The sequence below is a fragment of the Anoplophora glabripennis genome, unplaced genomic scaffold (assembly GCF_000390285.2).
Source record: "Anoplophora glabripennis isolate ALB-LARVAE unplaced genomic scaffold, Agla_2.0 scaffold841, whole genome shotgun sequence".
Lineage (NCBI taxonomy): Eukaryota > Metazoa > Arthropoda > Insecta > Coleoptera > Cerambycidae > Anoplophora > Anoplophora glabripennis.
The window spans coordinates 97,511-119,123 of NW_019416931.1; the positions used below are offsets into that span (position 1 = coordinate 97,511).

The 21,613-nt window shown below is 33.2% G+C and overlaps 1 protein-coding gene across 1 annotated transcript in view; it reads right to left on the minus strand.

Moving 5' to 3' along the window:
- The window catches only part of LOC108914279 (out at first protein-like), a 40,854-nt gene extending 30,431 nt beyond the window's left edge, over positions 1-10,423 (minus strand). Inside the window, exon 1 of the mRNA XM_018720055.1 lies at positions 10,388-10,423. Within this exon, the coding sequence (XP_018575571.1) occupies positions 10,388-10,423 (36 nt within the window). The remainder of the gene's footprint in view (positions 1-10,387) is intronic.
- Between the last annotated feature and the right edge of the window lie 11,190 nt (positions 10,424-21,613).

Below are 21,613 nucleotides of genomic sequence, written 5' to 3' on the forward strand. Positions count from 1 at the left end.
TTAACCCACTTCAACAATATCGGGACATTTAACAATAATATCGGGACAAATGATATTGGGACATTGAACCCACTAAAACATATAGGGTGATTCAGAACTTATCCAAAAAAAAATTCTGGATGTACAGGGGACCCTTACAAATACAATTTTATAAAGAAAAAATCAAAAAGGGCAGTTCGAAAATGATTTAAAAATACACTTCTGCACGGCAGTGGAAACTGGTCCATTGTAAAACCTGACCTCGCACAATGCGACCGGCATGGCGGTGTGACAAAAACGGACAAAAACTTTCGCAAGGAAAGAAATATGTAAAATATAATTTTATCGCACCTATTTTATATCGGCAAATTCAACTGCTTTTGCCTTTATTAAATAATAAAATTAATTTGTGTTTTTAAATAATAAAATCATTCGACATATCCGATGTTACAACAATTCTTCAAAATTTTATCCACCACCGTGGTACTCAGTTTCTACGAACTAACACAAATGTTGTCTTGTTTCACCATAACACAAATGCTTCACCATAAATTAAAACGATATCCATCAACTCCCAGTTGCTATACACGCAAATCATTTTTGACACTAACTACCCATTGTTGACACTAACAACTAAAAACCTATTGTAAACACCACAGATTACTACTATCGCAACGACGATTGCAAAATCCGATTTCAGTATTCGATGTCGCAGTTGTCCAGCTATGTAGTGGTTGAATGTACTATAACTTCAATATTTTTTTACGCGGAAACTATAAGGATTTTACAAAAATTTTTTTTACGATATTGATTCCATTGCTCATACTGCATCTATTCCCAATTTTTTTTTTGATAAGTTGTGAATCACCCTGTATACACATTATGGGACCTTTAACCCATCGAAATACATCAGTAGCAAGAGTTAAGGATCCCCAACTCTTTATATTGACAAATGATATTGGGCAAAGATCATTCTTAACACCAATAATTCAAACTACTGAAGATTATCGGTCCAACATAAATCCTGCAGCTGATAAAAAATGTATTCAGCCAACTAACAAAAGTAACCATCACTAAATTACAACAATATCTAAAACTAACCTATCCAGAAAAATAACAATTAACACTAAACAACTAATTAATAAACTATTCGAAAAACAACTATCGCAGGAACGACCATCTCGTGCCTCCAAACGTGATAGACTGCCACCGCCCAACCGCAATGTTATCAGTTACATTTTGAATAGCATTTGGTGTCATGTTTCGGACTTCTTCTCTGATACGATTTTTCAATCCTTCGATAGTGTCTGGTCTGTTCACATAGTTTTTGCTTTTTAGATAACCCCACAAAAAAAATCTAGTGGGGTTAAGTCAGGCGAGCGTGGTGGCCATTCAAGTGGCCCTCTTCTGCCTATCCATCGATTTAGGAAAACTTCATTATCATAAGATAATTTCTTACATCGAGGCGAAAATGAGGAGGGGCACCATCTTGTTGGAACCAGACATCACCAGTAGGCATATCGGGTTCATTATAGTTAGGAAAAATTAATTCCAGTCAAAACTTTGAAAGATAAATATGTAAGGACATATGGCATTACTTGATTTGGACACATATTTCTTTTAGTAGATTTTTACAAAAATACAATCAGTACAAACATTCATTTAACTCAGTTCATAGAACAAAATTTATAAATATAATTGGAATCAATTACATGTATTACACAATAGATTTAAAAGCAACGAAAAGTGTCCAGTTGCAAATTGAATGCATATTGAACTGACCCTTGCACTATGTTCATCTCGCTCACGCTCTCTATAAACCGGTGGCCTGATTCAGTCATTGTTCCCGATTCTTCTACCTGTTGTTTAATTCTAATGCACTCAGCATTTTGTAAACAATATTTAAACCCCGGAAACTTGGTGAATCAGGGTCAGTCCTGGGCCAGTCCGCGGGCCAGTCCGGAGCCACTTTGGGAGTCAGTTCACCATTTTGCCCTCAACATGAAAAGCAACATCTCAGAGGTGTAAGGCTGTATTTTGTGTAATAAAATGTAAAAATTAATTGATTTGTCTCTCTGTTTTTACCCTCTTAGCAGCCAAGCGAGTAGTATTTTCAATTGGAAATGTGACAATATTCGACATATTATTTTTCCTGTGACAAGAAACTACTCAAAAGTATCCCCATCCTAATCTAAACAATTGACATTCTTTGAACTCTTATAAAGGGGCAATTCTATGGCCTGATTTGACCTCGATGAAGTTTTTTCTGTTGCGGTCTCTGGAGGAAAAAGTAAAAAGAGTAACCTAATAACTTACATGACATAGGAAGAAAATGTTGAAAGCAAATCAATGGGGTAGATGAGATAGAGTATTAAGCCCTGAAAACTGAAAAATTGGAACTTACAGGCATTCAAGTCTCTAAAAACCGGAAGAGGAAAGAAGCCTTCGAAAATCTATTATTACGCCCTAGCTATAGTTTCCCCACATACACAAACTTTCGAAGCGAAGTCACGTCATTCAGAGTCGAGCTCTCACATTACGTACATACGAGACGGGTCTAATAAACTTCCCGAACAGTCCATATAAATTTAGGAAATTAAAAGACCATTCTTCGAGCTGACGTCCTGAATAATTTAGAAATAAATTATACATTGTGAAGGCATCTGCAATTTAATTTTGCATGCGGATTTAACGACCTCCTGCAACAACATTTTGTGTGTACTTAGTTTTCTGTTCATCTCGTATTCACGGCGCTATGAATATGTAAAGTCCACTGCATTAAGCGATACGTCTTCGCGAACTATGAATAAATGCCGAGGCGTTTATAAATTTTGGTGATAAAAGTAAATAGGTATCGCGCGGAGGAAATTTATACAGCAATTACAATAAATAAACATTAAGGGATACGAGGAATATAGCACACTCAACGCTAGATAGTATTAAATCCTCCTAGTATTAAGGCCTTGAAATATACAGGGCGTTTCCATGTTCGTGTTTACACATTCGAAACATGTAACGCCTCCTCGAAGTTTATACTTGACAGAATATTTAAAGTTACAGTCACGATCAGACTCTACATATTTAAACTGAGTTTCTTCTTTTGAAACGATCGTAGATATAATATATTTAATTTGAGAGATCTTAAATATATGAGGAAAATTATACAGGATTAGTCAGAAGTGTGGAAACCTCCAAAAATCTCAGCGGGAAATCATTTTTGGGATAAATAATGAGAGAAGAGGAACCTTAACATTGAGGTCAATGTCAAAGTCAAGGTTCAAGGTCATATCAAGATCAAGTCTCCTTTACGACTTCGGAAATGGAAAGAGCAGAAAATTCTGCATCCGAATATGAAATCACCGCAAGGTCAATGGTCAGTTCAAGGTCAAATGTTAATTTTAACCGTAATTTATTTTTATCTACGGAATCAGAGAGAGTGATAGCTTTTGAGTAGATACCTGATGGTACTCCTTAATGACCTTGACCTTGAGATCAAAGTCGATAGAACATGTCAAGGTCATATCGGTTTTTGGAGTAGCAACCCCTTATTTCGACGCTAGAAATAAGCGAGCGTAGAATTCTAGATGTTATGATCTTAAACGTGACTTTAAGGTCAATGGTCAAGGTCAGGTAGATGCTAAGTGGTTATTCCTGTCATTTTTTTATCTTCGACGATGGAATAGAGGGGACTCACAATTTTTAGTGACCTCAAGACCAAGGTCACAAAGGAGTACCATCAGGTATCTACTCAAAGACTGTCACTCCATCTGATTCCGTAGTTAAACATACAAAATCTACATTTGACCTTGAACTGACCTTGACCATTGACCTTGAGATCACGGTCAATGTCACATTCGGATGCAGAGTTTTCTGCTCTTTCTATTTACGGAGTTGAAAAGGCGGGTTGCCATTTAAAAAAATCTTCTTGATCTTGATATGACCTTGAACTTGAAATCAAGGTCAAGGTTACCATTAGATGCGCCGTGAAAAATGCTGAGACTTTTACTTTAGACTAACCCTGTATAATTCAGAGGTATGATACAGAAAAGAGAATAACTGAAAAAAATAACCAAAAATGTCATCCTGTATATCAATAAAGTCATCTTTTGAACTAAGAAAATCATAATATTTTGCTCACCCATTGATCCCGAGACACCCCGTACGAAACATTCCATTCCGTGCTACGTATTCTTTTCGTAAACCGAAAATGAATATGTATGAACACGGCAGAGGCTTCAACGGTACAGTTTCCATATTTATCGGTAAACGTATCAAATGCACAGCCGACTAATATTTATATCGAGCTTAATCAATATCCCGGAGGAAATACATGTTGCATATCGGAAGGCCATTACCATCACAATGCGCCATAATTTGCTCCTTGTCAGAAATAAATTAAACATTATCGCCGTACGTTTCGCAAAGTAGCAGGGGCGATAATTATTAATGCATACACTGCGGCTGCATTATTCGACCCTTATTCTCATAATTTATTGATAACTTTATTAACACTCGATTGGTGGCTCACGTACCTGCTGCGGCGATGCACCACATAGAATTTCTGGAATATTGTTCCATGGAAATTGTAGCTAGTTAGTGCCCATAATGGAATGGTTTACGAGAGAGCAAACACCGGGCAAGTACATCAAATTATTATTAATAATAAAGGCATAGGGCTGCTGGTTATAAATGTCACCCCCATTAATTTTTATGCCCTAGATACTACCTTAAAAAAATATATGTACTAAATTTGTAGGTAATATAAGGAAAAGTTCACCGGTTTATCGATTTCCCAATAGACCGATAGACCAATAAACTTTTTCTTAGATTAATCTGCATATTTGTGCACCGTGAGACACTGTATACCCAAAATACAGAAGCAACTTTTTGTAAAGTTTCCAGAATCTCCCAATGATACCTACATATAATGTTTGTCACATAAATAAGGACTTTTTGGGCCATTTACTCGCGTCCTCTATATGTATATTGTGAAAACAACATAATTAATGGTGATCATAAGTGCAGACAGAACACACTGGTCCGTATGACGTCTTCTACATCCATTTATTTCATGGCTTTTCATAATTAAAATGTAATGTGGAGTGTTATTAATGTTTCGCATTTGGAAATGGACACAGCGCTGGATATAGGGGACGGTTAGCTGGCGGTAATGAAGATGCATTATTTCCCGTACATGTGTTGTTGGTGCGGCATATTTTCCGCACCATAAAGCGCTGAAATACGTCTGCCATCATCTTGGAGTTGGTCAGTAGCTGAACAAGTGTCAGACCCATGAACGTGTCGTCGCAGAATAAAAATATGGTAGCGCAAAAAATAGAATTCATTGTGTGTCTTTGTCAAGTTATTAAAACACATGTCTCTCATTTTATATATTTAAAAAATTAAACTGCAAGTTCGTAAACACCCGGTATAGTACTACTAATTCGTTTTCATATAATCTAGTAACCACTGACGGTTATGTTTCTGCTACGCTTATTTTGATGTGGTTTATAGTTGTAACTAATATTGTTAACAGATATAGTAAATAATACAATGGAATGGTCTCAATCGGATTTACAAATAGCGAATATAAGGGCTAGTCAGACGGAAATAGATTAATTTAATTTCATGCAACACGAGTCGATTCATTATAGATAAACTAAGTTATTTAAAATAGGAAAACAGTCTATATTAAAATGTATTTCCTTTTCGAATGAACATAAACCATAGCTCTGATAATTCAAATGTAATTTTTGAAAAGTAAATAAAACTGATTTTTCATTTTTCATTAAATAGAAACATAGACGAGGATTATTGACTTAAACAATTTCGTTCTGAAATAAAAGCTACCAGACTGACTGAAGTTAATTTTTTTTCACAGTCTGCTTCTACTCATAATTCGTATTTTAATTACTAGAGGTATACTTTGTTATTGGTTGAAATTTGAACATGAATTTCATCGTTCAAATATTAAAAAGTGCGGCACACAAGCCTGCCAACTTTCATTACCTGTTACGTTAACTAATTACTCCCATTATACACCACGAAAATAGAAGAGTTTGCTCGCAGGAGCAGCAACTAAACATCCTGCGAATGCCTATCTGTTGAATTGCACAGCAGATGAATAGTTTCCTCTAAAACATGTTGCGAATATTATACGCAAAGTTGTTATACTAAATAATACAAAAACTATTACATCAGTGTACAACATGATAAGGGTTTAGAGCGCAACAATTCTGATACAATTAAACTTGCTTTAAACTGCTTTGTTGGGATGTTATATATGTTGCTAGGAGAACTTTGAGCAAAATATTTCAGGGAGTCAATTTAAAACGAAGCAGATAAATTCATTTATTCAGGACTTGAACAAGTACCATACTTGAAACTACTGTTGCTTTTAGAATATGTAAAAGTTAAATTAAAAGTTCTGGTTTGTTATTTTTACCGTTCTTGCATATCATATTACTTTCAAGCCGTCTCTATGGATTAAAAAGTTGTTGTTTCAGTCTATTACTTCAGGGAATAAGGTGTTAGTTCTCCAGGGCATAAAAATATTCTATTCACAATCCGTTAGTGTCTTGTTTCAAGGTTGGTTTTCTGATATAACTACAATCCTGATGGGGGGTCGTAAGAGAAAATAACAGACAGTTAAATATAGACAGTAAAATACAAACTATTAATTACAGACTGTTAAAAATGTTGACACCGCCGTTCTTGGTGGTGAAAAGTCGAAATATTTGGAATTATTCAATTTTCGTGGCTGACAACATACATAAGTAGTAGCATTAAATTTTCGAAAAAGTTACGTAAAGTTCGATAAGGTAATTCTGATGTTTTTCATAATTTTCAGTGACGTCAAATAATGATTTATATAATTTATACAATGTCATATTATTTACTTACTCATTATTTATTTAAGTTGCTATATTTAGGTAATTAAAACACTGTACCTCACTACTACGCTACAAATGATTCTAAACATGTGGTCTGCTATACCACTAGCACAGGTCTCTATCCAACATACACAGTAACACCCCAGTGGATGATAATGTGATAAATCTAATTGGTTGAGTCAAAACAGGTCAGTGTAAGTTCATATTTTTTCAGCCAATATGTAAAAAGTCTAACAATAAATAAATTCCCACAATTTTTATCACTGTGTGTAATTATACTATTTATTGATTTTATTTTTATGTACTTTGTATTTATACATACATGTATTTCAATTCTAGAAAAAACTATTTGGTCAACATATAAACCTGCTGATTAAAAAACATACATTTTACATTAACATGCGTTTTCATTTAACTAAAGAATTCTCGGGTTACTACCCGTGCATCACTCACCGTTACAGTTACAAGAGGTAATTGAAATATTTTCCTGTCGTAAATTTTACTATTTTTCAAGGGCCTCGGCTACAGACCCCACTGCAACAGAAATATTATCAGGTTTTCATTTAAATTATACGACCGAGGGCGTAAAAGACTCGTAAAAATTTTTATCGGTGATGCTTATCGTCTCAGGAAATTTTCATTACATGCATAAAAGTCGAATTTTATTACCCACTCAAACTTTGTGCGTAAATATTATTTGTTCTGGCGGTATTAATTTCCACATCTTGAGGTATTTTATCGTTTATGTACGGTGTCATGAAAAAGCAACAATGATGTAGGTACAAACGGCTTAAAACATAATTAACAGAATGCTGTAAGGTGACAACGCATTAAATGGTAAAGTGGTCTTGCATTGTTTGTTTAAAAAAATTAAAATTGTATTAAGTTTGAGGCTTGCAAATTTCCGAGAATCACTGTAAAAACAATTCACTCATTTTTCACTCAATTTTTCAAAGTGGTAAATAACTATGCACATAATGATAATAAGTAATTAACTGTTATAAAAATATACATAAACAACATATAATTAAAATATATAGGATAAACGACACACTAAGATTAATGATAACATTCATATTCGAGTTACAATATTGTCAATAAAATCATCAAAAGTATAAAAGGCATTTTTTATTAAGTATTTTCTTATCCTTGATTTAAAATTATTGTCATTAAGAATTTGAATTTGGTGAGGTATTGTGTTAAAAAATTTGATGGCCCAATAATTAGTACCGACCTTCATTTTACTAAGTCTTAGAAATTTATTACATAAGTATGTGCTCTTTCGGGTATTATAAGAGTGAGTCTCACTTCTGATTTCAAAGTTATGTATATGTTTTTTGACATAAATAAGACACTGAAGTATATATATAGGGTACAGTTAGTATGTTCAACTTGGAAAACTTCTCTACAATCATCTCTAAAACCAAGGTCAGATATGATTCTAATAACTTTTCTCTGGAGTAAAAACTTTTTTCATAGAGGAGGCATGACCCCATACTAAAATAGCATATGTTATGATGGAATGGATATAGCCATAATAAACTATCAGCAAGCTTGATATTGAGACTCTTTGTTTGAGATTCCGGAGTAAATATGTATGTTTTGATATCTTGGAGCAAACATAATTAACATGTTGATCCAATGTCAGTTTAGGGTCAAGATGAACTCCCAAGAATTTGACCTGTGCTGGATTATCCCAGTTTTCCACATTCCGTAGACTAAAAATCATATTTTCGGTTTTCGAAGTATTCAAACTGAGATGGATACTAGTAAACCAGTTTTCAACAGATGCATGTTAGTCATAAATTGATGTCATTAACTGTTCTCTAGTTATATTGGTATTAACAACAAAGAGTATACTTTTAGATGAGGTAAACAATTAGGAAAATCATTGATACATATCAGAAACAGTAACGCACCCAATATGGAACCTTGTGAAACTCCATTTTCAATATTCTTTGTGGATGATTTCAGATTATTATATAGGTACAACATACTGTAATCTACTACTCAAATATGATCTCAATAAATCCGAACTGTACGATGAAAAATCATGAAAACCATTCCCAGAAAATTGCAAAGAATAATAGAAGACAATGATGTCACTTTTTGCTGCTGCCATAAATTCATTTACTTTTTTCTATGGTCCTACTGATTGGATTAACACGATCGCAGTCTCTAGAAATCTCTTAGGAAATAGAATAAATTACTCTAATTTTTGGCACTAGAAGATTGTATCGAAAAGGTACAAAACTAAAAATATACCTACATATTTATTGTAGAACTTTACCAAATAGGTTTAAAACGTACTATTGAAACAACACATTTTCAAGTTAACCTATAAATTATAATTAATTAAAACTAATAAATATATAACAAATGAAATATTAAATAAATAAAATAACAATAAGAAATAAAACGACTGCGTTTGGTGACCTCCGATTACGGCAATATGGGTGTATTGTTCAGGAATAAAACGTTTCACAATAACCAGCGCATTCTGAATATTCCACATTCGGGTACAAATTCCACTTGTTCGCAACAAACGAAGACAATGCAATGGAACGGTGCGGAGTGGATATTAAATCATTTTTCAATATTCGCGAACTATGCGAGGACCTCGGCATTAAATCTCGCCAGACAACAAGAAGTGTCGTTTTGATGTAATACAGGAAAGGAAGTTCATTATGCGGGAGTTTATTCAACGTGATAAGTTATTATGCCCGGCTCAAGCTCAACCGGGCCCCATTGTGCCAGCCATATTGTTATCATTGTATCATAATATGCATAACGCTAATAGGCGGCGTGTACCATCTGTTCGCGCGATCATTGTCCGTGGTAAGAAACCCTATCTGTTTTGTTTTTTTTCCTAGGGGAAAGAAAAACAAGGATATTTATGCACAGGGCGTCACTAAAAACTTAACTGAACTTTTTTGTATATCAGGACTTCCTTAACCCATTACAAAATCGGATATTCGAGGAGGTGTCTTGAACCACAAGCAACATTGCACCCGGGTGAGGAATCGAACCAAATCTACTACAGTCCGTACACTTGTTGAGATTGAATTCCAACAAAGAATAAGCCAATAAACTTCTGTTATCGGAACTACTGTAATAATTTACCACGGCAGGGGCGTGGCTTGAAATTTTCCGTCAATGTCTTTCTACGTTGGGTGTCGAATGCAGTTAATTCCAAGACTGACGGGGGTCTTTCTGAAATTCTATCTCAATAACTATTGTACGAATTGCAGACGTTATGTTGCATTGGCAATTTTGTCTCATTTTTTATGTTGCTAAGTTAGCAGTGCCAACAGTTGCCAATAGTGTACACAAAACAGTGAATTTCACAGCAACGAAACACCAAATTATGTCCTTGCAGCTGCAAGAAGAATTGTTTCATTGCTAAACTCTCATAAATTATAAACACGGACATTCGAAATGAAAATCATGTGGGAAATTATTTTTTAGGTTCTGGCTTCAAACGCTTCACTTCTAAAAAGAGTGTAATTACACACCTTACACCTCTGCAAATACTGCTTGATGTTGGACATGCTGTATTATAAAAATCGATTGTGCTTGACCTAAGGCAGCATGTTAGACATAGAATTAATAATTTTTTTTTATTAAACGCTAACATTTTTTTAATATACCTACACATACACAGCATATTTTGTAGCCATTTTTATATTTTTTTATATACAATATTAAAAAATGGAGTATTCCATTCGATGGAATTATTCAACTTCTGCTGAAGATTTTTTCTAAAATATTGCACACGAAACTATTTAAAGGTATGATCGTTATAAATTATAATCCATAAATTAACAATAAAAGAACGTTTTTCTCTTTTACTAGCTCTGTTCTTGTTCAACTTAATTGTAAAGAACACTAATTGCTCCTTTGACCGCAATCAAAGTTTATGCAATCGAATTTTCTTATTAAGCGTCAGCGGAAATGAAAATGTAACAAAGGCTTTATAATAGAGATTAGGAGCCTCGCGGTAAAATTCGAATCTCCTTTGTTTAAGAGACCAGAACATTAATCTTTTAATTTTAATTCGACAGTCAAACTTCTACAGCCTGTTTCTTGGTTAAAATTAATGCATAAAGTTCATTTTTGGATTAATTTTGTCACCTTACAAAAGGCATATATGTATGGCCTATTATTGAGAAATATGCACAAACATGTATTTTATTTTGTCAAGAAAGCAGAATATTTGACAACTATTTTTTTGCACAAAATAATAATAATATAATATAAAAGATAGGTATATAGTCTAGGAACCAGATGGGGTTCCGTGGCCAATCAGATTGCCACGGCTGCAAACAACTTAATCCGAAGTATTTTGACCTCCTGAATCCAAAAAACTTAGTCGCAAAACCTGAAAGCGGTCAGTTTAATTGTTATTAACAAATTAAATGTTTAAATGACCCTAAAAAGTTTATTTTTATAGCTAGTACAATTTTTTATGCGTTAGTAGTTACGTTTGCTCATAACAAAGATATATTTTTTTGAAAATTAAAAAAAGATTAACTTTAAACAAAGTTATTGCAAATTTAGTGAAAATATCTTACATTTTCCGTCTCCACGCGCACCAATTTGGTTATAGTTAATATTTTTTTAATTTTCAAAAATATATATATTTGTTATGAGTAAACGTAACTATTAACGCATAAAAAATTGTACTAGCTATAAAAATAAACTGTTTACAGAAATTTAAACATTTAATTTGTTAATAACAATTAAACTGACCACCAGTTTTTTGGATTCAGGAGGTCAAAATACTTAAGAATAAGTTGTTTGCAGCCGTGTCACTCTGATTGGCCACGGAACCCTATCTGGCTTCTAGACTAATATGCACATATATGTTCGAGGATCGATATTTATTAATTTTTAAATAAAAATGTAGGTATTTTCCTGCATACAATACAAATAGTATGTAATGCTGTTTCATTTCGTCCTAATTAAGCTTTGTTCATTTCTGCTATATTCCGCTTTGATCAGGTACTAAAAAACTCGCTGATGTTTCTTTTTCGAGAGTTGCAACCAGAAATATATTAAAATTTCAGTTCGCAGGGAGAGATTCCAGCAATTTTTATCTCGGCTACAAAGTATGCATAAGAATGCAAAGTAGATTTTGCAGCGTGCACATGTAAATCGTCTCTTTGTGAGAAATGGCTACCTAGTGTGCACATGACATCGATTTGCGATATATACGGTTCACTAGGCAGCGAATGAAAAAGCCCTGACACAATTCCAGAGGTGTCGACTGGGTGGAAACGCTTTGATTTACTTTACGAATTTAAATTACACTTTGATGTTTTATTGTTGCGACATCTCTCAATAACTCCGGCCGTTTCTTTTGAATATTGCTCGCGCGAAGTATCGGGACCCGTTCGCCTCGGAAATAACTCTTCCACGTTTTCGCATATTCTCGAATGACGTTCGAACTCTCGACTCATTACTAGCATCGCTCAAGCGTTGAAATGTCTATTCATGGAAATTGTTCGTCGCTACATCTCAACGTCCCTCATATCTATAATTTTAATTCACATCCATTTAAAAATTCATGCATGCATTCCGACGAATGAAATTTTAGTACAATGAGGCTGGGAATTTGAGTGTCATTATCTAACATATCATCGTATCCTCTTCATCGGCCTTTCTCGCAGTAGTAGTCGCTAGTAGAGAATTCTGTCGTTTTCCAAAAGAATTTCGATGTTCACTGAACTGAGCCTGAGCTCTCCACCAATGTCCCAGTAGACTCCAATTACCCACATTCGAATTTTGAAATATAATACTCGATATGAACAGGGCAACATACAGATGAAACACTATACCAAAGTACAGCCCATACTACAAAGATCGGCAAAAATCGAAAAGGCAAAAAGTCTAAATTTAAGACCTTTACGAGGTTATCGAACTGGTGCCTTTCAATTATTCATTAACAAGGGACTTATACTCAGTACATATAGTAGGTATAATATAAAGTCCTCTGAAAATTACATACCCACATTTTATTAAGGAGGTATATCGGGTTTACTCAAATTCACAGATGTACTTGAAATTTATATAGCGTATTACCCAGTGCTCCCTCTGTGCGTCATATTTTTTTGAAATTTTTTTTGAATCTAGATTTTGAGATATTGTTGTTGAAAGTTGTTCATTTTAACATAGGTTTGTATGGCGAAGATGGACGGTGCGGCTCTTTTTTTGCCCATAACTGAGAAAAAAATGTAGAAATTGTGAATCAAAACTTTTCCATAGATAGTACACAGTATTATCTTATTTTTGATGTAAAACTAATGTAAGTTTTGAACATAGTACAGCTGTATTAATTAGAAATAGAAACCAATAATTGCATTTCTGTCTGACTTGAGGATTAATGTGGCAACGTGGCAATCAGCTGACAGCAAGGCATTTTTCCTAAATCCCATGTACATTGTTATCAACAATAAATTATCCACAACAGATGATTTTTTGTAATGTTTTTAAAACATAGGAGTAATATTCGACGCAAAACTAAACTTTTCAAATCATATTGAATATGCCACAGGTTCAGCCCTGAAGATGCTTGGTTTCATAACTAGAAACTGTCACTCATTTTCTAATGAGGTAGCTTTGAAGACGCTCTATTATTCTTTTATAAGGTCTAAACTTGAGTACTGCTCGCTTGTCTGGTATCCACTGTATGTAAATCATAAGCACACAATTGAGAGTGTACAGCGAAAGTTTCTCAAGTTTTTATGTTTGAAAGTTGATAATTTTTATCCAGAAAGAGGATACGATCATTCTGTATTGCTTGATAGGTTTAATTTTACTTCTTTAGAGTTACGTAGGATTATTAATAGTTTAAAAATTCTTTTTAATATATTTCATAACAATTTAGATTGCCCCTTGTTATTGCAACAGTTTTATTTTCAAATTCCTAGAATAAGTTCCAGACAAAATGTTACATTCTACTGTCAAGCGGTTAAGACCAATATAGTTTTGAAATCTCCTATATATATTATGTGCAAAAATTTCAATTTATTATCAGAATTTAATTTTTTCAAATTGGCAGCGGGCTTTAGTCCCATAAGAAAATCATAGGACCCCCCTGCGCTCCTCACTTCCCTCGGACCCCGATATAACTCCTTAATAAAGCAATAATAAACTTATATTTTTACAATGCAAATCACTGTCGAAAATTTCCAGCTCGTGTCACTCTATATTTTATTAACTGTCATGGTTGAATTATTCGTAAGGATAATGTCTCATTAATGACTAGCAGTAAGTTCTATTTTGGGACCAACCAACATAAAATTTGTCTCTAGTATCGCTGGCAAATGGAACTGTGATGTTATAAATCAATTAGGTACTGTATATATCCCTATATTATTTCCAATAACCTAATTACTATATCTATTTTAGGGTAAATTGGGGAGATACGTAATATTCAACGACTTCAATGACCGAAAATATACAGAGTGTCCTCATGTGCCATATACAAGGAGTTCCTACAGTTTTCCTGTATCAAAATAAGCAGATTCAACTAAAGTTACCTCTATCCAAAGTTGCTTCGTTTATAGGGCATCAAGTTGACAAAAAAAATACATTTGAAATGTTTTGTTAAGATTTTCGCTCCTGAACTAATCTGTTTATAATTTTGTCGGGGCCCATACTATAGCTTCTATTTTTTTTTATCGTACAGATGAAGGGAAAATGAGACACCGTGTATTTTTAGCGAATGGTTAAAGAATCTATAGAGTCAGTTGAAGTGCTTACCTAAAAACATTTTATTGTAAAATGGAAATATAGTAAGTGGTACTTCCCGGCATAATTGGATTACTGGAAAGTAGGTCCTTCTTTGTATCCTTGCAGAATTCTAATGCGAGCAAAAATAGCGCAACTCAGGAATTAATGTAGAAGCCATTTCGAGCGCGCATATAATAAAATTTCACATAAAAGGGTCATTACAGATGTAAATAAACCAAGGATATGAGTTTCCTAACGTGTGGAGAACAATAAAACATTAAATGCTTCAATTGTACGTGCATGTGTGGTTATAATGATATAACGAAATTAAAGACCATTTGTAACATTTACGATTTTGCTGATTTACTATCTTAAAAGACATTCTAAACCGTTTTAATGTGTTACAACAAAATTCATAGTTAATTTTTCATGTATAAAATATACATTTATATGCATTTTTCTATGAGAAACCAGAGAAACTAAAGAATCAGTTCATCTATTAACCTGAAATATTGGAATATGCTTTGAAAAGAAAAGTTTTTAAAAGACATTCGAATTCCCATGCAAATTAGATTTATTTTGCTAAACTTTCGGAAATAAAAATTACTAAAAATTGTTTCATTAGTTTCTTTTGCAATGGCCTTCCATTTCTTCAAATTTTTAATTACCTGTTTTACAGAAAAAAAGTTGTTAAAAGTTCTTCTCCGCCTTAGATTTACCAAGAGATTAATATATTTTGCTTTACTTTTGAAAATAAAATGATTAACCATTTATTTTTCTAAAAATAATAACTCCAAAATGTTTCCATGGACAACTTTGCGATACTTTAAATAATCACATTATTTTGCTACACTTTTGAAAAATAAAATTATTAGAAGCCACAACAGTTAGATTTCCATATTTTGCTATACATTTGAAAATGAAATTGTTAACTTTTTACCCACTTTAGATATAGGTATTTGGAAACTTTTGAAAATAAAAGTTATCAAAAGTTCATTCATTCAAGTTCAAGTTTGTTTTTTGCTATGCTTTCGAAAATAAAAACTTGCAGCAAGCGGATCAGATTTCCGCGTCAACACCCCTCCCGACCGGCCGATATTTGAAAAACATTACGACCACAATTTCGGGAATGATTGATATCTGGTGCACAATCTCAAAGCATTAATTAACTCCATAATCTCGTCACCCGTAATGAATACGCTGGGTGCTTTTGAAATGTTCGTTCTGTTTAATTTTCCACACTGACTTTGATGAATTGAAAATTCATAAATTACTCGAGTAGGCACTGTTATACTTATCCCCATCAGCTACTGGCTTCGGATTATATTAATACAGAAACTCTCTGAAGCGGTTCATTAAGCGATTTTTATTTAAGATCCTCAAATGTCCCCGATGTAAAAAAAATAAAAAATATTGGTTTAAAACGGTCGAAGAACGTTGTTTTACCTCACCTGACAGACCTGACCTCAAGTAAAAATACGAAAGTCAATAATATATACTTTAAAAAAATTGGTATTGCCAATAGTAACATAACGTTGTTGTAAAGGTTAGTTATAAAAATCGTTGTTTGTTATTTCAATAAGGATGTATTTTAATTTTTTTTTAATGATTTTTTTACTTTAAACATATATTTTATGCCAGCAAATTTTGATAATGTTAAAAGAAATAAAGGAATAGTCGTACATTTGTATTTACAGTTCTTTTCTGTCATTAATTATTAAACCTATAAGTGGCTGTCAAAATACAAACAAAAACCCTGTACTTACCTACATTCCGTGACGTACTAATAATCCACCTTGTATATTAAATTATATTACAAATTGTTTAAAATATAATTACGAACTTTGTTGATTTGGACATATTTTCTGCAGTATTTCAATACCAAAAAATTAAAATAGTAGCTAATTAACGAAATTATGATTAAATATCCTAACTGTGACACCGCTGCAGAATATCATATGAAACTACATATATAGATATTCGTATATTCTTTAAAACATTTTTATCAGTACCTACATCATACATTTAACTAAATACAGTAACGCAAAAAACAGACATTGATAAGAAAGTGTACAAAATAAATCCATAAGTACGCGTGACAACATTGCCAAACTGTTGTTTATATGTTGCTAGGATACGCGTAGGAATGCGGGTCGCTGCATCTGATTCTTTCTAAAATTCTGATGGTGGTGTACTCTATCGGCAATTCGGAAATTTAAAACTGCTGTTCTATTCCAGTAGCGGTCTGGAGCGAAGCTATATTGTCTGTGACTATATCTATCTATTCTAAACATTTATTGCTTACATGTTCTCTTTATTTTGAAGTTATTTATTCAAATGTGGAGTTAAAAATAAAATAATTTAAATATAGTAAGAAAACACAAGGTACAATACGATTTGTCTTAACCTGTAAGTTTTTCTCAAAAATATAACCAACGTCCGTGAAAACTGCAACTTTCCATCGCTAGTAATAACCGAGATATCCTAACATGATATTGACAATGAAAAGACATTGAAAGCATTTATTGAAAAATACAAAATGTATCTGGTCTTTGAATATTTAAATTATAAAGCATGTTTACAGTTTCCTCAGCATTGTACTAGACATTGTAGTTACATAAAGGACAATGTGAAATATCCCTTTATTTCTCACATTTCTAAATGATATCTGTAACCACTGATTCTATTATTAAAGCTAGATTTGCTGTGTAAAGCATAAATTTGATGGTCCGGCATGAGTGCCCCCCTGGGTGCTGAATTTACGATTTGGACATTATTCAGAAAGCAGTATTTCTGCTATGATTTTATGGTTCTTACATCCTGGCCACCTTGGGGAACGGATACTATCTGGGGGCAGTGAGCAACTCCGCACCTTACAGTGCTCGTGAAATTTAACCGCAGGTCTGAATGTATTGCCACTTGCTTCTCTATGAAGCTGAAATGGCGTAATATTGTAATCAAAAGTACATAAAAATTGATTAAAACGTTTATTTTTTACAAATTATAATTTCGACAATCTGTAATTTGAAAAGGGAAGCCTAAATAAAAAAAGCATAAGAAAAGTCCTATAATTGCTAGAAAAATCTGTTTGTTAACGGTTTGACCTATATTGTTAAATATAGACCAGTGCTTAAGCCTTCAAAAATTGTAAAAAGTGAAGAAAAATTATAGTAGGATGAAACCCATTGGAAAAGGAAGAGAATATAACAGAAATGAAAAGAAAAATAATTTACGGGCGATCTGAGGTCGGGAAGGGGAAGGGGTGAGTTTTTAAAGGTAAAAAACGGTTTATCTTGATTTCCGGAAAAACTACAAGTCTTATGGAAAAAAGTTAAATAGCAAAGTTGTAGGTAATAAAAAGATCTACAACTTTTGTATTTACACTTTTTTCACATAACCTCAAAATTTATGTGAAAAATTCAAAAACTTGGTTATTTGAATTTTTCACATAAATTTTGAGGTTATGTGAAAAAAGTGTAAATACAAAAGTTGTAGATCTTTTTATTACCTACAACTTTGTCATTTAACTTTTTTCCATAAGACTTGTAGTTTTTCTGGAAATCAAGGGAAACCGTTTTTACCCTTAAAAACTCACCCCCTACCCCTTCCCGACCTCAGATCGCCCGTAAATTATTTTTCCTTTAATTTCTGTTATATTCTCTTTCTTTTCCAATGGGTTTCATCCTACTATAATTTTTTTTGGTTTCAAAAATTATCGACCCTGGTCTAATAGTGTACTGTATAAAAATAAAATTAATTATAGTGGGATCTAAATTAGGAGCCCCACCTTTCTAAATAAGTTAAAAAGAAAATAAAACGCATTTTCGTATGATGTTGCTCACTTTGGTTCTAAATATTTTAGTAATTAAAACTTTCATATTCGATTTTCTCTGACTAAATTCTGTAAAATTATGTTAAACATTTAAATACATAAAATACGCGTTCTGAAGGAAATCACGTCGATTTTAATGAAAACCGTAGTAGGCCTTAAAGGGACTGTAAAGTTTAATTTTGATGCTTTCTAAAAATACACTGTCCGGTAAAAGTTTTGAGACAGTTTTATAACTTCTTTAAGGAAGGGGAAAGCAAGCAACAGCTCAAAATATTAAGTAGGTAAGCCTCATTGCGTTATACTTTATATTCAAGGCTAAATATTTCAGATCTTGTATTAGATTCATCGTTATCGCTATAAGGAAATTTTTCTACGAGTGTCAACAAACGAATTATATTGACAATCTATGGTTCTTTGTCATTGTTACTCGGCATGTGTTAGTATAAGAACATGGCGTTACATTCCTAGGTATTAAATTTAATATAAATTGAGCTTTATTTTATCTTTTCTCATAAGCTTTGAAAGGATTAGTCTGTTAACTTTGCCTTCCACGGTACAAAAGCGTGCTCTCTATTATACCCAGCCGCATATTAATTATTGTAATAAACATGGCTTGTGTGGAAGACGATTGTATAATGAGGACAAGCAATGTACATTATGTAGTCCAGCCGGGAATTAAGGAAGACCACGATTAAATAACATATGCATATGATACTACGTCAAATTATTTGTCTGTAGCGTTATGCAAATGCTGCTGCTCACATCTCAGTGTTCTTCGTCGAAACTAAAGTAACAAATGGAGTTACACAGGGTGTGAAACTAAAATTTCCATAACTCAACGATGCGGAAACAGATAATAACTAAGCTTATAATAGGTTCGTATTCGATGCAAAGTAGAGCAAAAAGTTATCGGTCTTTTATCAAAGGAAAATCGTGTCATCATTTTTAGGAGGCGTAAGATGAACCATTTCAAATTTAAAATGAAATTGAATGTAAAATCTGAAATACCGCTGCATACGCACTGTGTTCTGGTAGTAGCTGTAGTCGCCCAGGTGCATCGAGTGTACGAAGTGGTCGGTTATACGTCAAATACAAACCTGGCGAGCTTGGTCGTAAAACAGAGAGTGCCTCCAAAAAACAGGTAAACAACAGTGGCGCGTACAGAGGTAAAATGTAGTACATATGTGGAATTTAAAAAACAAATTGGATTTATAATAAATTACATTTAAAATAAATAGTTTATGAGAATAAAGGAATTTTTGTAGGAACAAGGGTGCCAGACGTGAACTGATCCCTTTGCCCCTTCATAATGTATAAACAAATTATTCAATTTCTAAAACCCTTAAAAATCTATGGCACTGAATCCCTTGACAGGCAATGATTTATTACTTTGCATCGAATATGATCCTACTATAGATAGATCTTCTAGGCTTCGAGCGGTGCTCTCGCAAAGATTTTCATGGTGAAAATTTGTTTATTGAAATATGGAATATTAACTCTATCGTATGCAAGAAGCTTTATACAATGCAATGGGCTTGAAAGGTAAAGGCGGTACTGAGTACTAGCCAGGTATCTGACGTTGTTAATGAATTGCAGAGTACAAGAGTCGACGTTCGATCGCACCCCTTGGTGGCTTTAACGTGTTGGGGGGATTTTCTTCTTAGATTTCAATTCTGGTCTCTTCCGATTTTCTACTGGTACCTTGAATTGTTGTAGCTGCTCTTCTTGTTATCTCATTTCGAAGTTCGTCGTATTTGAAGACTTTTTATTTCTCAAAATTCGAAACTGAGGCGGTTGCGACTAGTATTGGTTTCTCGACGTCGCTGCTGTGGCTCTGGTCACTGGGGGCCGTTGGGAGTTCCAAGAACAATCATAAGCGTTACTTCACAAACCTATTACATAAATAACTATTTGTTATAAAGTAATGCTTTCAAAATATGTACATCTTACACGTTAGGACAATGCAATTTTTCAAATCCTGTTCTGTTTTATATTCCCTCTCTTTCGGCAAAATCCACACCAATTCTGTAAACTGAAAGTTTAGCGCGGCATATCGGATTCTCTGAATAAATTGCCAGCCGAGGGGTCCTGACTTATCCTCTTCTCCCTTATTTATTATATATTTATGAGGGCTCGGGTGGCAATCGATTTTAAGTTAAATATCACGCAGCAGTTACCGCACCGACCCTTCCATCGGTTTAATTAAATCATGTTATTTTTGAGGAAGAAAAAATATTTTAATATCCTCTAATGAAACAGCAGTAACACAGACGCGGATGTTCCGACGTTATGAAAACTTTCTACCCCCGGAACTTCTAACAGATAGATATGGAATTAAAACAATAAGGGCATGATTAATGGCCCTTTTCGGTTGATAAAAAAAGGCGGGGAAATCAAACAGTAATTAATTTAAATTGTATGCCAATGGCGAGGACAAAGGCGGGATTGGAAGTTGACAAAGAAAACTGTTTTAAATTTTAAAATTCCTGACGTGCCGAATAATAATTCTCAATAATTGTGACTAGCTTTCAATTTGTACAAATCAATAAAAAAACTATTTAAAAGAATTCCAAATTTCAGTAATTGGGTGTACTTATTCCGTTTATAAATAATTCAGTGGTATTTATTTATTTATTTAGTTAGAAATTACAATATCTATCCAACGAGACAAAGTCCTAATTACAGGATAAGGTAAAACAGAAAACCTTAACTAAATTTAAAAAGAAAAAAGACAAACTAACATTAAATATAAAAATATAATAAGTACTACACAAAATACAACAATCAATAAAATACAATATCCAGACAAAAGAACTTAAGTGTTAATAATATATAAGTATATATAAGTACTACACAAAATAGAGCAATCAAAAGAACTTAAGTGTAAACAATAACAGAAAAATAAAACAAATAAACTAACATATAAAATAAGGATTACATTTGCTAGACAAACAATTTGTTGATGTTATTACTTTGTCATACTTTCGATAATTGGAAATCATTTGATATAGGGGAGATGTTATTAGTAAATTGGTACGAGGTGTGAATAATTGTAAAGCAGAGTGAAATCTAGAATTAAGTCTAGGAACATGATATAAAATCCTTGAGACTAACGAGTCTGCATTTAACGTGTTATTTATGATTTTAAAAAGGAATATAATTGAAAACATAA